Source organism: Convolutriloba macropyga, chromosome 2, assembly GCF_964194025.1.
Source record: "Convolutriloba macropyga chromosome 2, txConMacr16.3, whole genome shotgun sequence".
NCBI classification, from domain to species: Eukaryota; Metazoa; Xenacoelomorpha; order Acoela; family Convolutidae; genus Convolutriloba; species Convolutriloba macropyga.
In genome coordinates, this window is record NC_134469.1 from 68,955,783 (window position 1) to 68,970,626 (window position 14,844).

A 14,844-nucleotide genomic window follows, 5' to 3' on the forward strand; every position below is an offset into this window, starting at 1 on the left:
AATCAGTTTCTGTGAATCGCATACTTAGAGACTAGTGAGCTAAAAGGCTCTATGAGAACGTAATGCCTCTTAGGCGCTATCTCTCAATCCCGTTTTTCTGAGGACGAAAATTCAAATGGGTCAGAGAAAAAAAATCGATCAAGCAGAAAATTGCATAAAAAATAAAAGGGATTAATAAATATGCTATAAACCGCATGGGAGCATATAACAATGATTTCCTAAAAAGTGCTGGTTAAGTCATTTATGATAAAACATTTCTACTATAATTCAGCGTTAATTACGATAATAGATGATATCACGCCACTTAACAGCAGAAAAATGATAAGAGTAGAGAAAAAGATAAAACATTCTAGAGAAAGAGATAGAAAGAAACCCCAAACGTCAGAGAGAGAGAGAGAGAGCTAGGAATATTTTCCACGATACTATTAGACGCTGCAACATTTGTTTTCTAGCGTTGTTAGTAATTAAATGAAATAATAATATGTGCAAAATTTAACAAAATTTCCAGATTGCGCACTGAAAAAACGTTTGAACCCCCTTTTTTTGTCTCTGAAGTTCTCTCAAGTAACCCATCTGCAAGACCCAAAAAGTTTGGTTGATCACTAATGATTGTTAAAATCTTGCTAAAATTCAAGATAAAATCTTCAAAACCAATCATTGTCTCATGAGATTATACAGTATCCCTAGCTCAAGCCGTAAATAGTTTCAATTGTTCATTAGGGTCCATAAACCTGGAGCATGGTAAAAAAATGAAAATTTGAAAAAAAAATTTTGAATAATATCAAAAAATTGCTAAAACTGGAGTCATTAAAAATTTTATACCCATTCCAATAACTCTAGAAGCTATAAAGCAGCTATTATCAAACCTTGGAAGACGTCCCTGGGCCACTGGTGCCGGACAAAATCGAAGAAACGGTCAAAAAAGAAAAAATTGCAAAAAAAATTGAAAAAACTTTTAAAAAAATTGCTTAAACTCGTGATATTAAAATCATGAAAGATATTCAATTATATCCAGAAATTATGCAGTAACAAATGATCAAAACCTAGAGGAGGCTACTTGGCTCTTGAGGCTGGCGAAACATGGAAAACGACAAAATAATTTCAGGAAATTATTATCAAACTCTAACGGAGGTTTTCTGAACTCTGAGGCTGAAAGAAACTGAATCACGAAATGAAAAAAGAAAAAATGGTAAGTTTTGATAAAAAAAACGCTAAAACTCGTGATGTTAAAATCTTGAAAAATATCCCATTACATCTAGAAACTATACAAAAACCTATTGTCGAACTCCAGAGGAGATTCCTGGGCTCTGGAGGCTGGAGAGGCCTAAAAACGGCAAAAACTTTAAAAAAACTGCTAAAACTTCTGATACAAAAAATTTGAAAACTATTCCATGGCCATTAAAAATTTTTTCAGGAACTTATTATTAAACCCTTAAACCCTTATCTCTTAAACCCTTCAGGATATTAAACCCTTATTATTAAACCCTGTTCTGGCCCCTGGGACAGTAAAAACCTGAATAATGAAAAAAAATTTTCAAAAAACTGAAAATGCAAGTTTAGAAAAATGCTAAAAATTGTTATGTTAAAATCTTGAAACACATTCCATTACATCTAGAAACTATACAGTAAACTGTTCTCAAATCACAGAGATTCATGGGCTGTTGAGGCTGGGGGTTGCACCCTGTGAGCTGATGGGGGTGGGGCAACAGCGGGTGGGGGTAAGCGCGGCAGGGAGGGGTCAGCAGTCGGGTGTCTTCAACGTCTAAGAACCACTCGTCACGCCATACATGTATGAGTCTCCAAAAAAGTTTGAGCTGAAAAGCTCTAAGAGCACTTAACACTCGCTGGGCGCTACCTGTTCATCCCGTTCGTGAGGACGAAAAGTCAAAGGGGTCAGACGAAAAATCGGTCAAGCAAAAAATTGCATGAAAAACATCTAGAAGACTAACTTAATCGCTATAAACTTCATTGGAGAGCAATTAAAAACAAAGCACGACAAGTCCTGAGGTAAAATTCAAAGCACTTTCATTGACTAAACAAAAACTAGACTTAGAACGGACAATGAGTGAATAAGGAAAACCATTTCCAAAAAAAATCAGATCAGAAAAATTTTAAAAAAACTGAAAATCATTGTCAAAATGCTGTATTTGAACAAAAAACCACTAGCGAGAAAGCGAATTTTTGTTCAAACACCGTTTTCTCTCTACTTTAAAATTAGAGTTTAAAAAATTCACGCCGAAAAACCACTCGTTTTTTCGCTCCCTTTCCTGTTTCAGCTTGACAAAATCACTACTCCAATTTGACTTCAAAAATCATGCAAATGTGTGAACAGATCTTAAAAAAAAGACAGCGCCCCAACACAATTCTTATTCTTTGAATTGTAAAAAACCAAGACCACCGCAATATAGCTCCGCTCAGCTTACAGCTTCGCAGCAACAAAAAAGACCAAAATGACTAATATAATTGCTACTTTGCTTGAGAGCAATTAGTAAGTCACTAAGAGGTTAATGTTGAACGCATCGCAGTGTTTACCTATCTTGTTTTACTGCTACGGTTGAAAAGGTGGTGGTTGTGGTGTCGACCTTGTTGGCAGCAGCAGATGTGTCTGCGTTGGTTGTGATGGTGGGTGCAGTAACGGTAGCAGCAGCATTAGCAGATTGTGATTGGCTAAGAGAGTCGGCTTGTGATTGGCTGATATGGAGTTGATTCCGGGCAAACTTGACTAGCTCGGGTGGCCAGAAAGCCTCGTGTGCGGCTAAAGTGGCCTCTATGGACTGAATGGCCTCAGGTGATGGCAGAGCATCCAGGCTTGTCTTTTTCACAAGCGGAGGATGCATCAATCTCTGCATGAAGGAGGAGGATGCAGAGGGCTGCAGGTGGTGGTCACCGGAGAGCGGAGAAGTTGCACCTCCTCCTGGGACTACAGATGCCTCGTGTTCAGAGGGTGCACGTATGAGTTGGTACATACAGGACACTATGCTATCAGTGAGTGACTTCAGGTCAAAACCATCCTCCAAGCACAGCAGCACTTTGCCTCCCGCCAGGTTCAAAACTTGCTTGGTCATCCACCCAAAGCCTGAATACACAACTCGGCCACATCAATTAACGAAGCTTTATAAACATTGTAACATAGCTGGCAGATTACCAGAAAATAGCCGCAATAGCTTCGTAGATCTGCAGTCTCAAAAAAACATTAAAAAAGACAGGCCAAAGAAATTCGTCTCTTCATTGAAGGCTGATCTGTTATGTTTTGATTAAAAATATATAAATTTTTGCTGCCTCTATTAGCTGCTCTCAAATAACCTTCCTTTAACGTGACACACACCCATTTGACCTTATCTCATTGAATTGAAGTAAATAAAAGTCAAATTCAAAGTGAGGAAGTCATTTTTGAGAGTGAGGTAAGTCAAGTGTGACCAATATTTTGATCACGCGAATGAACACAAAAACTCGCTCCACTAAGAGCGAAAAATGACCTCACACAAGCACTTCAGTTGAAACTGCATGAACGAATGAACAAACATAACCGACTAACGTCGGGCGAATTGCTCTCAAACGACCGGTGAGCGGTCGTTTGAGAGTCTCCAAAAAGTTTGAGCTGTTAAACAGAGCTGAAAGGCTCTAAGAGCACTTAATGCCCGCTGGGCGCTACCTGTTTATCCCGTTTTTGAGGACGAAAAGTCAAAAGCGTCAGACGAAAAATCGGTCAAGCAAAGAAATCGCATTAAAAAGACCGAGAGGACTAATATAATTGCTACAAACTTCGTTTGAGAGCAATTAAAAGCAGATTTGAAGTGGTTGTAACGTCATATGGTCGTAACAAAAATCGCGACGACGAAATAAAAAAAAAACATAGCAGGACAAGACAAGTCCTACGTACAATTCAAAGAATTTTCATTGACTAAACAAAAAACTAGACCTAGAACGGGCTAGGAGTGAAATGGGAAAACCATTTCCAAAAAAATCAGAGGCAAAAAAACGAAAAACAGTAAAAATCAAAGTGAAATTGCCGCATGTGAACAAAAAACCACTAGCAAGAAAGCGAATTTTTGTTCAAACACCGTTTCTCACTCTACTTTAAAATAAGAGCGAAACAATATCACGCGCAAAACTACTCGCTTTTTCGCTCCATTTCCTGTTTTGGCGTGACCAAAATCACCACTCCAATTTGACTTCAAAAATCATAAAAATGTGTGAACAGATCTTAAAAAAAAGACAGCGCCCCAATACAATTCAAATTCTTTGAATTGTAAAAAACCAAGAGAAGGCCGATAATAGACCCAGCTATCGCTCTGCGGCTATTAATAATAGCCACAACTATCGCTGTGCGGCTATTAATAACGATTCAACCAATCAATTAACACCAAACTGAGCTCACTTTATCCCCCGCGCAATTAATTGCCCCAACAGAAAACGATTTGCTCCCACCTTACATTATTCCACGGGGGCAGGTAAAATGCATCATTTCATAGCAATTAATTAGTAATAACCATATGAAGGGCACTTAGACGTTGCAAATAGTTTGCACCCTCTAAGCTGGTGGAATAAAAAAAGTCCGCTTTTTTTAGTGGCGAGAGGAGGGGGGGGGATGTGTTCATTCAATCAATAACAAATAACAGCACAAATTTAAGAAACCACCCCATTATATTGCATTTCATTGTTCTAATTCAATGAACATTCGAATGAGTCAGCCAGATCCTGAAGTAACTTTAGCATCGCATTCTGGGCTTCACTACTGGAATTGTTCAAATTGGAATTGTATTCTTTACCCAGTTCCATCAGTGCTTCAAGACCCTTTTCCATGGTCTCACTACATTTCCTACTTCGATCTACAAACGCCTTGTGAAGATTCAATTTCTCGTTGACTTCAACCTGCCGCCCGTTTATTAGTTCGACAACGTCATTCGATTCAGCAACCCTCTCCAAATCGTGCTGACCAGTCACTGATTTAAGCGAAGTGCTCTGGAGTTTCGCACTTCGCTTTTGATTAGTTTGATTTTGATTGGACAACTTATACGATTCTGCTTCACCTAGAATGCCTATTGCTCTCCTATCACTTCGGTCGTTTCCGTTCATGAGAGAAATCTATAAAAGAGTTCGAAAATACTCTTTTCTGAATCAGATACCGACTCGAAATTTTACTGACGTTAGAAACAGGAACCGTTATTTGCCTATAGTAATGTCAGCTCGGCAATATTATTTAAAAAGTTAAGCTCTACTATTACCCAAAAGATAGTTATTCATGCCAATAAATAAAATTCTTCACGTTAGCTGAACAAAAAGGGGGCGTGGAAAAGACAGCTGTTTTTATTCCTGTAGGTCTTTTAAGGGGAAAGGAAAAAATGGAAAAAGTATGAACTCTTCTGTCAACTGCTTAGGAGCAGCCATAGGACATTGACGGACTCTTGATGACCTTGGGTCCTCTCTGATTGTTCTTCGCACCTCAGTAACCTTCTTCTTCTTCAGTTCTTCTTCAGTAACCACAGATTCCCGCATGTGGTCCATTTTGATATATTCCTTCGTGATCTCGGGTTCAGCTGCCCTGCGTTCATATCCTTGTTGATTTCTTCCCGAAGGATGCCGGGATTCATTGATATCATTTGGTTTTCGGAAGGGTGAAACCATTTTCGTCCTTTAGCATTCCCTCTTGCAAAAACCTTGCTGTGGTCTTTGGAGTGGGAATCACAACGTCGGATTCTTCGTCAATAGAGCCCAGACTTCTTACTGCAGGTGAAGGGCTCTTGATTCTACTGTTTGAACTTTTAGGAATTGGGGTTCATTTGGATGCCGGGTCTTTTTTGGATGAATTTGTAGCTCCAAAGAGGTCACTCACATTCGCCTGCTTTTCAAATCCTCGAGCACTGATCATTTCAGTCATTTCAAACGACTGCTCTTCGAATCCCAAATTCCTGCACCAACTTTTTGGTTAAATAATTTCAATTCAAGCCAGTTAAAAACATTTCGAAACGGCTATCCGATCAACAAAGTGTGATAAATTAGCACAACCTCTTTAGGTAAATTTTAACTGGACTACATTGCACTATGTTTTATGAAAGAAACATAGCCGATAGATTGCCGGCAAATAGCCGCCGTTTACGCGCTAGACGCATATCGGGATTAAACAGAAAAAGAAAAGAGAAGAGATAGAAACTGAAAAATTTTTTCTAAAGTTTCAAAAAATGTTCTAATTCAGTGTGCGGTTTCAGTTAGATTCTAAACCTATACTTACTTCGGCTTCTAAACTGATCGGTATTAAGCTTAATACTAATATCAGCTAGCAATCGCTCTAATGAACTTTGATATTCTAATTCAAAAAGACTTAGATATTCTAATTCAGAAGTCAGAAGTCAAACGTGAAAATCGTGACTCATGTAAAACGAAAAACGTGATCAAAAGATAAAGCGAATTAAAAAACATGACAAGTCCTGAAGCACAATTCAAAGAATTTTCATTGACTAAACAAAACATTAGACCTACAAGACTTAATTGGGAAAACCAATTGTAAAAAAAATCAGATAAAAAACAGAAAATCAATGTCAAAATGCCACATGTGAATAAAAAACCACTACCAAGAAATGAAATTTGGTTCAAACAAAAAAACTAAGCCTAGAAAGAATGATGAATGGATTGGGATAATCATTTAGAAAAAAAAACGATCCAAAAAATCGACAAAACAGTAAAATTCAAAGTGAAATTGCCGCATGTGAACAAAAAACCACTACCGAGAAACCGAATTTTTGTTCAAACGCCGTTTTCTCACTCTGCTTTAAAATTAGAGCGAAACAAATTCGACCAAAATCACCACTCCAATTTGACTTCAAAAATCATGAAAATGTGTGAACAGATCTTAAAAAAAGGCAGCGCCCCAATACAAATCAAATTCTTTGAATTGTAAAAAACCAAGAGCACCGCAACATAGCTTCGCTCAGCTTACAGCTTCCTGAGGTCGGACAGTTCCTGACGTTCAGTTCAAAGAATTTACATTGACTTAACTTCAAAACTAGACACAGAACGGACTTTGAGTGAAATGGGAAAACCATTTCCACAAAAAAATCCGATGTAAAAATCTAAAACACAGTAAACAAAGTGAAATTGCCGCATGTGAACAAAAAACCACTAGCGAGAAAGCGAATTTTTGTACAAACATCGTTTTCTCACTTTATTTTAAATTTGGAGCAAAAAAATTTCACGCCGCAAAACCACTCGCTTTTTCGCTCCACTTCCTGTTTCGGCGTGACCAAAATCACTACTCCAATTTGACTTCAAAAATCATGAACATACCCGGCAGATTGCCGGAAAATAGCCGCCGTTGATTCCAATAAGCATGATTGGGAATGAACGAATAGAATATTGGGATTGAACGAATAGAATATATTGAAAAAAAAAGATTTTTGTACAAAAATATTTTTTAAGTCCGATTTATTTTGATGGCATTTCGTAGTTGAACATACTTCTGTTTCTTAGAGAGAGGCTACAGGGGCTACTATCAACACCAATAAGCGTTAGAGGTGGTAACTAAGACTTATAGGAACGACGTTCAAATAGCGGGCATCTAAAATTGGGCTTTATGGGTTTATCCCGTTTCTATTTCTGACTTCAATTTTTTATACCGACTCTGTTCATTTTGAATTGCTTTGCTTAGCAACTGATGTTCAAATTCACTTTTAGCAGAATGAGAGAAGAGAGAAACTAGCCTAGAGAAGTCAAAAAGATTTCACGCAAAATGTCGAAAAAGCGGCAAAATGGTAAAGCGAAAAAAAGTTTGACGAAGTAAAAAAAAAAATACGAGCGCAATAATAGCCGGCTGAGAAGATGAGGGCGGCTATTAAAAATGTGTGAACAGATCTTAAAAAAAGACAGCGCCCCAATACAATTCAAATTCTTTAAATTGTAAAAAAAAACCAAGAGAAGGCCAATAATAGCCCCAGCTATCGCTGTGCGGCTATTAATAAACATTAAAAGAAAAGAATGATGAATCTCTTCAGGGGTACCTTGAAAGCATTTATAAAAGAGCGCATAATACGAACAAATACCTCCAAAGTACTTCGTGGAAATATCAAACCGAGTAAACCACATTTCGCGACACCACATTCCCTGTAACCATAATGACAACACATTCCATGCGTTAATGATTTTCGTTTTCACACTTAACTGTCACTGAACAATGCATGCAATTAGTTGCAGCTGCTCTAATTCTGAATGAGAGAAATTTCGATACCACTCAGTCAAACAATGCAAGAAATGTCAATTACAGTGATGTCAGCTACCACCCCCGGATAATTGCTACGTTGCTCTAGCTTCGTTACAGAGCAATATATCAGATTGCACTCACATTCTGGGGATATGATGTAGCCTCCTAGCTTTCCAGCATGACCTCTGGCAGCATCGAAGCCAGCTGATACGATGACCATGTCAGGGTTGAAGTGTTGGCAGAAGGGCAGCACAACAGCCCTGAAAGCTGCCATGTAGTCCTCGTCAGCCATTGGAACATCTTCATGAGAGGAGAAACCGACATTTACAGTCGCTCCAGGTGCCTCGCACGTTCCCACCGACGCTGGATTACCAGTTCCCGGGAAAAAGGAGCCGTGATCAAATCTGTGAACTGACAGGAACAGCACATTTGGGTCGCTTTCGAACACTCTTTGGGTTCCAACGCCATGATGGATATCCTAAAGTTTAAGATACTTTTAATTACAGGTTATTACAAATCTTGACTTTTTCTTATCAGTGTTAATTTATGCCTTAGCAGTTTAGTTTACTAGCAGGCCAAAAAATATTGACAAGCTTGATTGCATCCTGAAATAGGTTTCAAAACTATAAATTTAGTAAAAGGCCGTAACTTTCTGAGCCGTTTATTGCTTAATATTGCTGCAGAAATGAGAAGTGAAAGTAAAACTTACCCAATCTATTATTGCAATTTTTCTGGCCAGGTTTTTTGACAGCAAAGTTTTGGCAGCTATGGCGACATTGTTGAAGAATGAGAAACCCCTGAAATGAAAGACTGATTACTTCCACAGATCAACTTCAACTTCCACAACCCAGGATTATCAACTTATCGGAAATTTTAAGCAAAGCAACTATGAAGAACAGGTAGATCACAAGCAATAAAATAGTGACACTAAAATGCACTCAAAAGTGAATATTTTCAGTCCTAAATATAAAAGTAGAACATTTGCACCTTCTTTTTCAAAATATGAAAACAATAAGAGACAACATTCATGTTTTCAAAACTATTTTTAACTTCTATACATATAGCTCTCTATTGATTATCTTTCGATTTACTGTCTCAACAAAACAAAAATTTGATGAACAAAATTTCCTAAATTTTGAAACGGAATGAAATGGTACACGAACAAGGGTTGACTGTTCTCGGCTAAATGTCCGGGAGGACGGATGAGAGCAAAGGCATTGCTGAGCTCGCCTTTCGCTACTTTCTCGGCCAGCTCCAACACGACACCACATGCACCCAGACAAGCTTCGGGGGATGTCTGCGAATTCCATACCAAGTCCATATCGACACCCTTTCCTCCGCACGAGAGTGCAGCCAGCTGGGAGGACAACTCCTCTGCTAGATACTGATCTCGTCCAGAGAACGCCTTCACATACTTAGCACTAAAATGCAACAGCAGTCGTTTGCATGCAAACTTTCTGGCGTGATTTTTGCTAAACAAGGTAAGAATTTGCGACAGTTGCCAAAACTTTGAAACTTACTTGTGGACGCTTTCCAGTTCCTTCGTTTGAACTTCTCTTCCCAACGACACCTGTAACAACAGTTAGGGGCATGATAGAATTACGAAAGGTCATTGCGCGTTTACATGTGCTTCTAGTAAAAGCTGCATGATTCCAGAAGAGGCAGATAAAATTTTGATCAAAGCTTGACTTAACGAGAACTGTTATCGAAATTCGTTTCTGTCGATAATAATGAGCAAGAAAAATTGCAGCTTTAAAATTGCAACACTTTTTAAATTTTTCTGAAAAGTGATACCAAAATTTGAACAGTAAGCTTCACAATTTCCACAGTCACGGGGATAGGCTCAGTTAAATTCAACGGTGAACGTTGCCGACAGATTGCCCAAAAATAGCAGCCATTGACCCCACAGAGATATATTGAGATTGAAACAGTGAAAAATTTAGTGTCAAAAAGGGGTTATAATTTGGTCTGCACTTTCATTAGATCCATAACGATTGCGAATTCAACAACCAAATTGGAGGACAGTAATCAGCATTATACTCTAAGGAAATTTGAAAACTTATTGCACTAAGTCTTCAACTTAGCGGCGGGCTTTATTGGTTGATCCTTTTTTGCTTCCCTTTCTGTCCTCCAAGTTTAAACAGTTATTGAGTTAAATCAGAAGCCAAATGTAAAGTCACGACTTCCGAAAACGAAGAAAGGAAAAGCAAAACCAATTGAAAAAAACCTCCAAAATTTAAGTCTAAACGCTGCACTTCGTGCTTTGGCGTGCTCAAAATCACCGCACCAGTTTGTTCAAAACTCATCAAAAAGTTTGAATAAAAAAGGACAAGTCCAGAAATCCAATTCAAAGAATTGCGGGACAAATCCAAAAACACTTGACTTGCTAAAAAAATACTTGAAGAACCAAAGAACACCAAACAGACTATAATTTAACGCTTGTACAAGACCACTATGAACTGTAACCAAAGTTAACTGATGACTCGTACAAAAAATTTTATAAACTAAAAAAACAACCTTTTTGGAATCAGAAATTTTAAAACAAAGACCTTTCAACTTTGAATTTAGACCTTAGAGCAAACTAAGCGATTGTAAGACTATTAACGACATCTAAGGGACTCTGATGCAACTTAATGCTTTTCGGGCTTAACCTGTTGATCTCGTTTTTAATAACTATTTATCTTTTTTCTTAAAAAAACAATTCATCTTTTTGAAATTCACACAGAGTTAATAGCGAAAATTTCGAAACTTTCCATTACCAGCACACCAATTAACAAAGACGAGCTAAACAGACAATAACATATTCAACAATTTAGAGATTAAATAGTAATTGAAATATACGGATGTTTTGATATGGAAAAATTGCTCAAATTGATGCTTGAAAACTAATACAAATGTGGCGTGACCTCTAAAGAACAGAGAAAGATATCAAAAACAAAAAACTTTAAAATTAAAACGTAAATCGACTAAGGTCGGTCAAATTCGAACGAGAGGTGGGGCAAATTTTTTCAGAGGGGTGTAGCCTAAATAATTTTTATAGGCACCAAAAACCTGACGAAACCGGGGTCAAACCCTCAAACTGGGGTTAAACATTCAAACTTCGTTCAGTAGCAAGTAATTAACAATATATATATTTTCAGAAAATCCGGGTGTTAGTGTCTCAAAAACTATCATTGAAATAAAAAGTCTTCGCAAGAAGCCAGAATCAATCTCACAAGAAGTTATTGACTACTTGATTTCGAAGAAAGTGACAGAAACTTAAATCACAACATCCATTGCTAACTTTTCTATCTTAAAAAAAACTTAAATTCAAAACCAAATCCGTTTTGGCCGAATCGAAAAGTATTTTACCTGCAGGATAGAAGAATTTTGGATGGGCAGTTGAAAGAAAAGCAGACACAACAAAACTAGTTCCAAATTTACAAAAATTACTGCTAATGTATTCAAAAAGGCTTCTTTTTGTACCACTAAAATCTACACTTCACCCATGTGCAAAAACTCCTAAATTAATTGGACTCCAAAAGAGATGAAACTTGACATGAAAATGACAAGAATCTTTTCAACCTAGCCAGCAGATGGTCGGAATGGCTGCGAAGAAAGAATAGACCGGCTGTATGAAAGAGATAGAAACAGAGACAGATCTAAAATGAAACAAAACCTATGCTGTTCAAAAAGCTAGGCAAAAACAATCCAGCGAGAAATTAATAAAGCTTACTAAAATTCATCCCGCAGAAGCCTCTTATTAGGGACCTTTACTGTACATATGAGTTCCTTTGACCTTAAGCAAATTCAAATTAAACTTGAGTTTAGTCATTTTATTGCGTAAGTAATTCACTTGTGATCAAAATCTAATCGGGCAAAAAAAATTTTCTAGAGAGAGTGAGAAATTTTCCATGCGCGCAAATGCCGTTAGTGAGAGGAAGAAGTAATTTAGAAAATTTGATTTCAGCTTTGCTGTGTGAACAAATGCAAAACGGTAAAGAGCGTCAGACGACGAAACAAAAACATATCTTATATCTTCTTATTCGTTTTTATCCGATTGCCGGAAAATAGCAGCCGTTGATTCCAATAAGCATAATTGGGATTGAAAGAATAGAAGATATCGACAAAAAAGATTTTTATACAAAAACATTTTTTAAGTCCGATTTATTTTGATGGCATTTCGTAGTTGAACAAACTTCTGTTTCTTAGAGAGAGGCTACAGGGGCTACTATCAAAACCAATAAGCATAAGAGATGGTAAATAAGACTTATAGGAACGACGTTCAAATAGCGGGCATCGAAAATTGGGCTTTATGGGTTTATCCCGTTTCTATTTCTGACTTCAATTTTTTTATTCTGACTCTGCTCATTTTTAATTGCTTTGCTGAGCAACTGATGTTCAAATTCACTTTTAGCAGAATGAGAGAAGAGAGAAACTAGCCTAGAGAAGTCAAAAAGATTTCACGCAAAATGCTGAAAAAGCGGCAAAATGGTAAAACGAAAAAAAAGTTCGACGAAGTAAAAAAAAATAGGAGCGCTATAATAGCCGGCTGAGAAGATGAGGGCGGCTATTAAAAATTAAGAGCACCGCAATATAGCTCCTCTTACAGCTTCGCAGCTATAAAAAGACTGAAAAATGCATATTTCATTACTTTATAGTTTAAGTTGACATTACCAATATACAACACAATGACAGGAAATCCTTAGTTTCTTAATGCCGCTATGAACTGTTAACAACAATCAAGAGTCATTTAGCAAACATAGCTAAGAGACTGTCGTAATAGCTGCGAAAGACTTGCGTGGCGTAAAACACAGATAGAAACAGATGCAGAAATGAGTGGGGAAAAATTTTTAACGGCCAACTTAAAAACTTCAATTCCAAGGATGTGCATCATTGAGAACATTTTTGGTTACAAAGTTTTGACAACGCAGAGGTTCACACCCTAATCCCCGGCGTAAGAATCGGAAGCATTAACCACTAGGCTATCAGGCCCTTGTCACCGCTTATCTTGCAATCAATTTTGTTTTATCAACAGAAAGCAAAAGAGCGACAGACGACGGGAAAAAACCAGAGCAACGCAACATAGCTCCGCTCAGCTTACAGCTATTAAAAACTTTAAAAACGATGTACGTAACATGAAAACTGCATCATCCTTATTTTGGTCTCGGACATTGAAAATTGACTTTTTTAATTTGACTTTAAGCCTTCTCAGCTACTTCCCGAAACATTCCAAATTATATGGATTGTACGAGAACCAGCACTTAAGTATTTTCCATTTGAGTAGCTGACGGCGCCTTGGAACGTTTCAGCAAAACCAATAGTAGAACTCTCAATGAATACACTGCTGTTAATTACAAGCCTACATTCACGTGCTGATTACTAGAATATGAATACCTTGCAATGTTTAGGGATGTCAAGCTCTAATAATTTGATCCAGACATATTGTACCCTCAATGGAGTTTCTGCATGTACATCGTTCTCATTACCACATACACATAAATGCTTCAGCACAACCGGGTTGTAGCCAAGACCTGTCAACACACATCTTGTCAACAAAAAAAATCTGAATTATGTGAATTACGGTACAATGCTATAATGTTCATTTCTGACTTCTATATATACCATTAATAAAGCTGGAATCGTGCTAATTGATTTATAGAGAGATTTCTCAGAATTAGTCCTACCAGTTCTTTTGCTTGCTAGTTGAGCTGAGTACGTCTCAACATTAGACAGCTTCTTTTCCTCATTAGTTGTACCAATCTGAAACATAAAGTGATCTGTTCATCCTCGACCGGTTAGATGATTGAGCATTGAACTATTCCCTTGTTTCACTTTTCAGATGACTTAAATTAAGCTGCCACGCAGTAAAGCGCTTAATTAAAAACAATCCGAGTTTGCAGAAACCAAGAAGTCCTGGCCAAAAGAGCCCAAACAATTACTACTGCGATCAACCAAACAAAGTAACTTACTTGTCTCACATAATTCACCAACTGAACTCAGTACACCAATTTTTTAATCTTTCCAAACGTTCCTTTCGCAGAGTATCTTTTCCTGCTAGAGCTGGTATAATTGAAAATGGCATACAGCTTCAATATATATGATATAGATAATGATCATCAGCCAGCATTATAATCTAGAACCAGTCACATCGACCGCCAGAGAATATAATTGCGACATCAGGCTGCTGGTACCTCGTTGAGCAATTAGCTGTTCACCATTAAAAATAAACTCGTTCAATATTTTATATTTTGTCTTGACAAATAAACCTAGACAGACACTGTGGAAACTAGAAAAACAAGCATGGAATTAATCTCGCCAGAGATTGTTCAAAATTCTCATAGCATGAGTTCTAATACAATGTTTAATTCATGAAATATCCTTAACCAAATTATAATGACTGAATATAATATATGAATATTGTATTGATAAGTAGGGAATGTGGATAGAGGTGGAAAGTGATGATAAAACTAACAGCTGAGTTCTGCAGAGAGTGCATCATGAAGATCTGGTGTTTCTTCAGCACAACTCCTGGCTGCTTCTTATGTACATCAAACACGTTACTCCCACTAGCCAAACTGAGAGCAGCATCCAATCTTTGCCCCGTTGAGCTCCAATTCGCAGAGCCGATATTGGTTCCGTTGTCTAAAAGCAAACCGTATACCCTGTTCAAA

The 14,844-nt window shown here is 37.5% G+C and overlaps 1 protein-coding gene across 4 annotated transcripts in view; it reads right to left on the reverse strand.

Annotated features, from left to right (window-relative positions):
• The window catches only part of LOC142334651 (uncharacterized), a 148,532-nt gene that overhangs the window by 8,297 nt on the left and 125,391 nt on the right, over nt 1-14,844 (reverse strand). For all 4 annotated transcript variants that reach the window (XM_075382856.1, XM_075382857.1, XM_075382859.1 and 1 more), the window contains 8 exons: nt 14,646-14,815; nt 13,858-13,933; nt 13,568-13,704; nt 9,712-9,761; nt 9,355-9,612; nt 8,901-8,988; nt 8,333-8,669; nt 2,533-3,076 (listed from right to left, as the gene is read on the reverse strand). In XM_075382856.1, the coding sequence (XP_075238971.1) occupies nt 2,533-3,076; nt 8,333-8,669; nt 8,901-8,988; nt 9,355-9,612; nt 9,712-9,761; nt 13,568-13,704; nt 13,858-13,933; nt 14,646-14,815 (1,660 nt within the window). The remainder of the gene's footprint in view (nt 1-2,532; nt 3,077-8,332; nt 8,670-8,900; nt 8,989-9,354; nt 9,613-9,711; nt 9,762-13,567; nt 13,705-13,857; nt 13,934-14,645; nt 14,816-14,844) is intronic.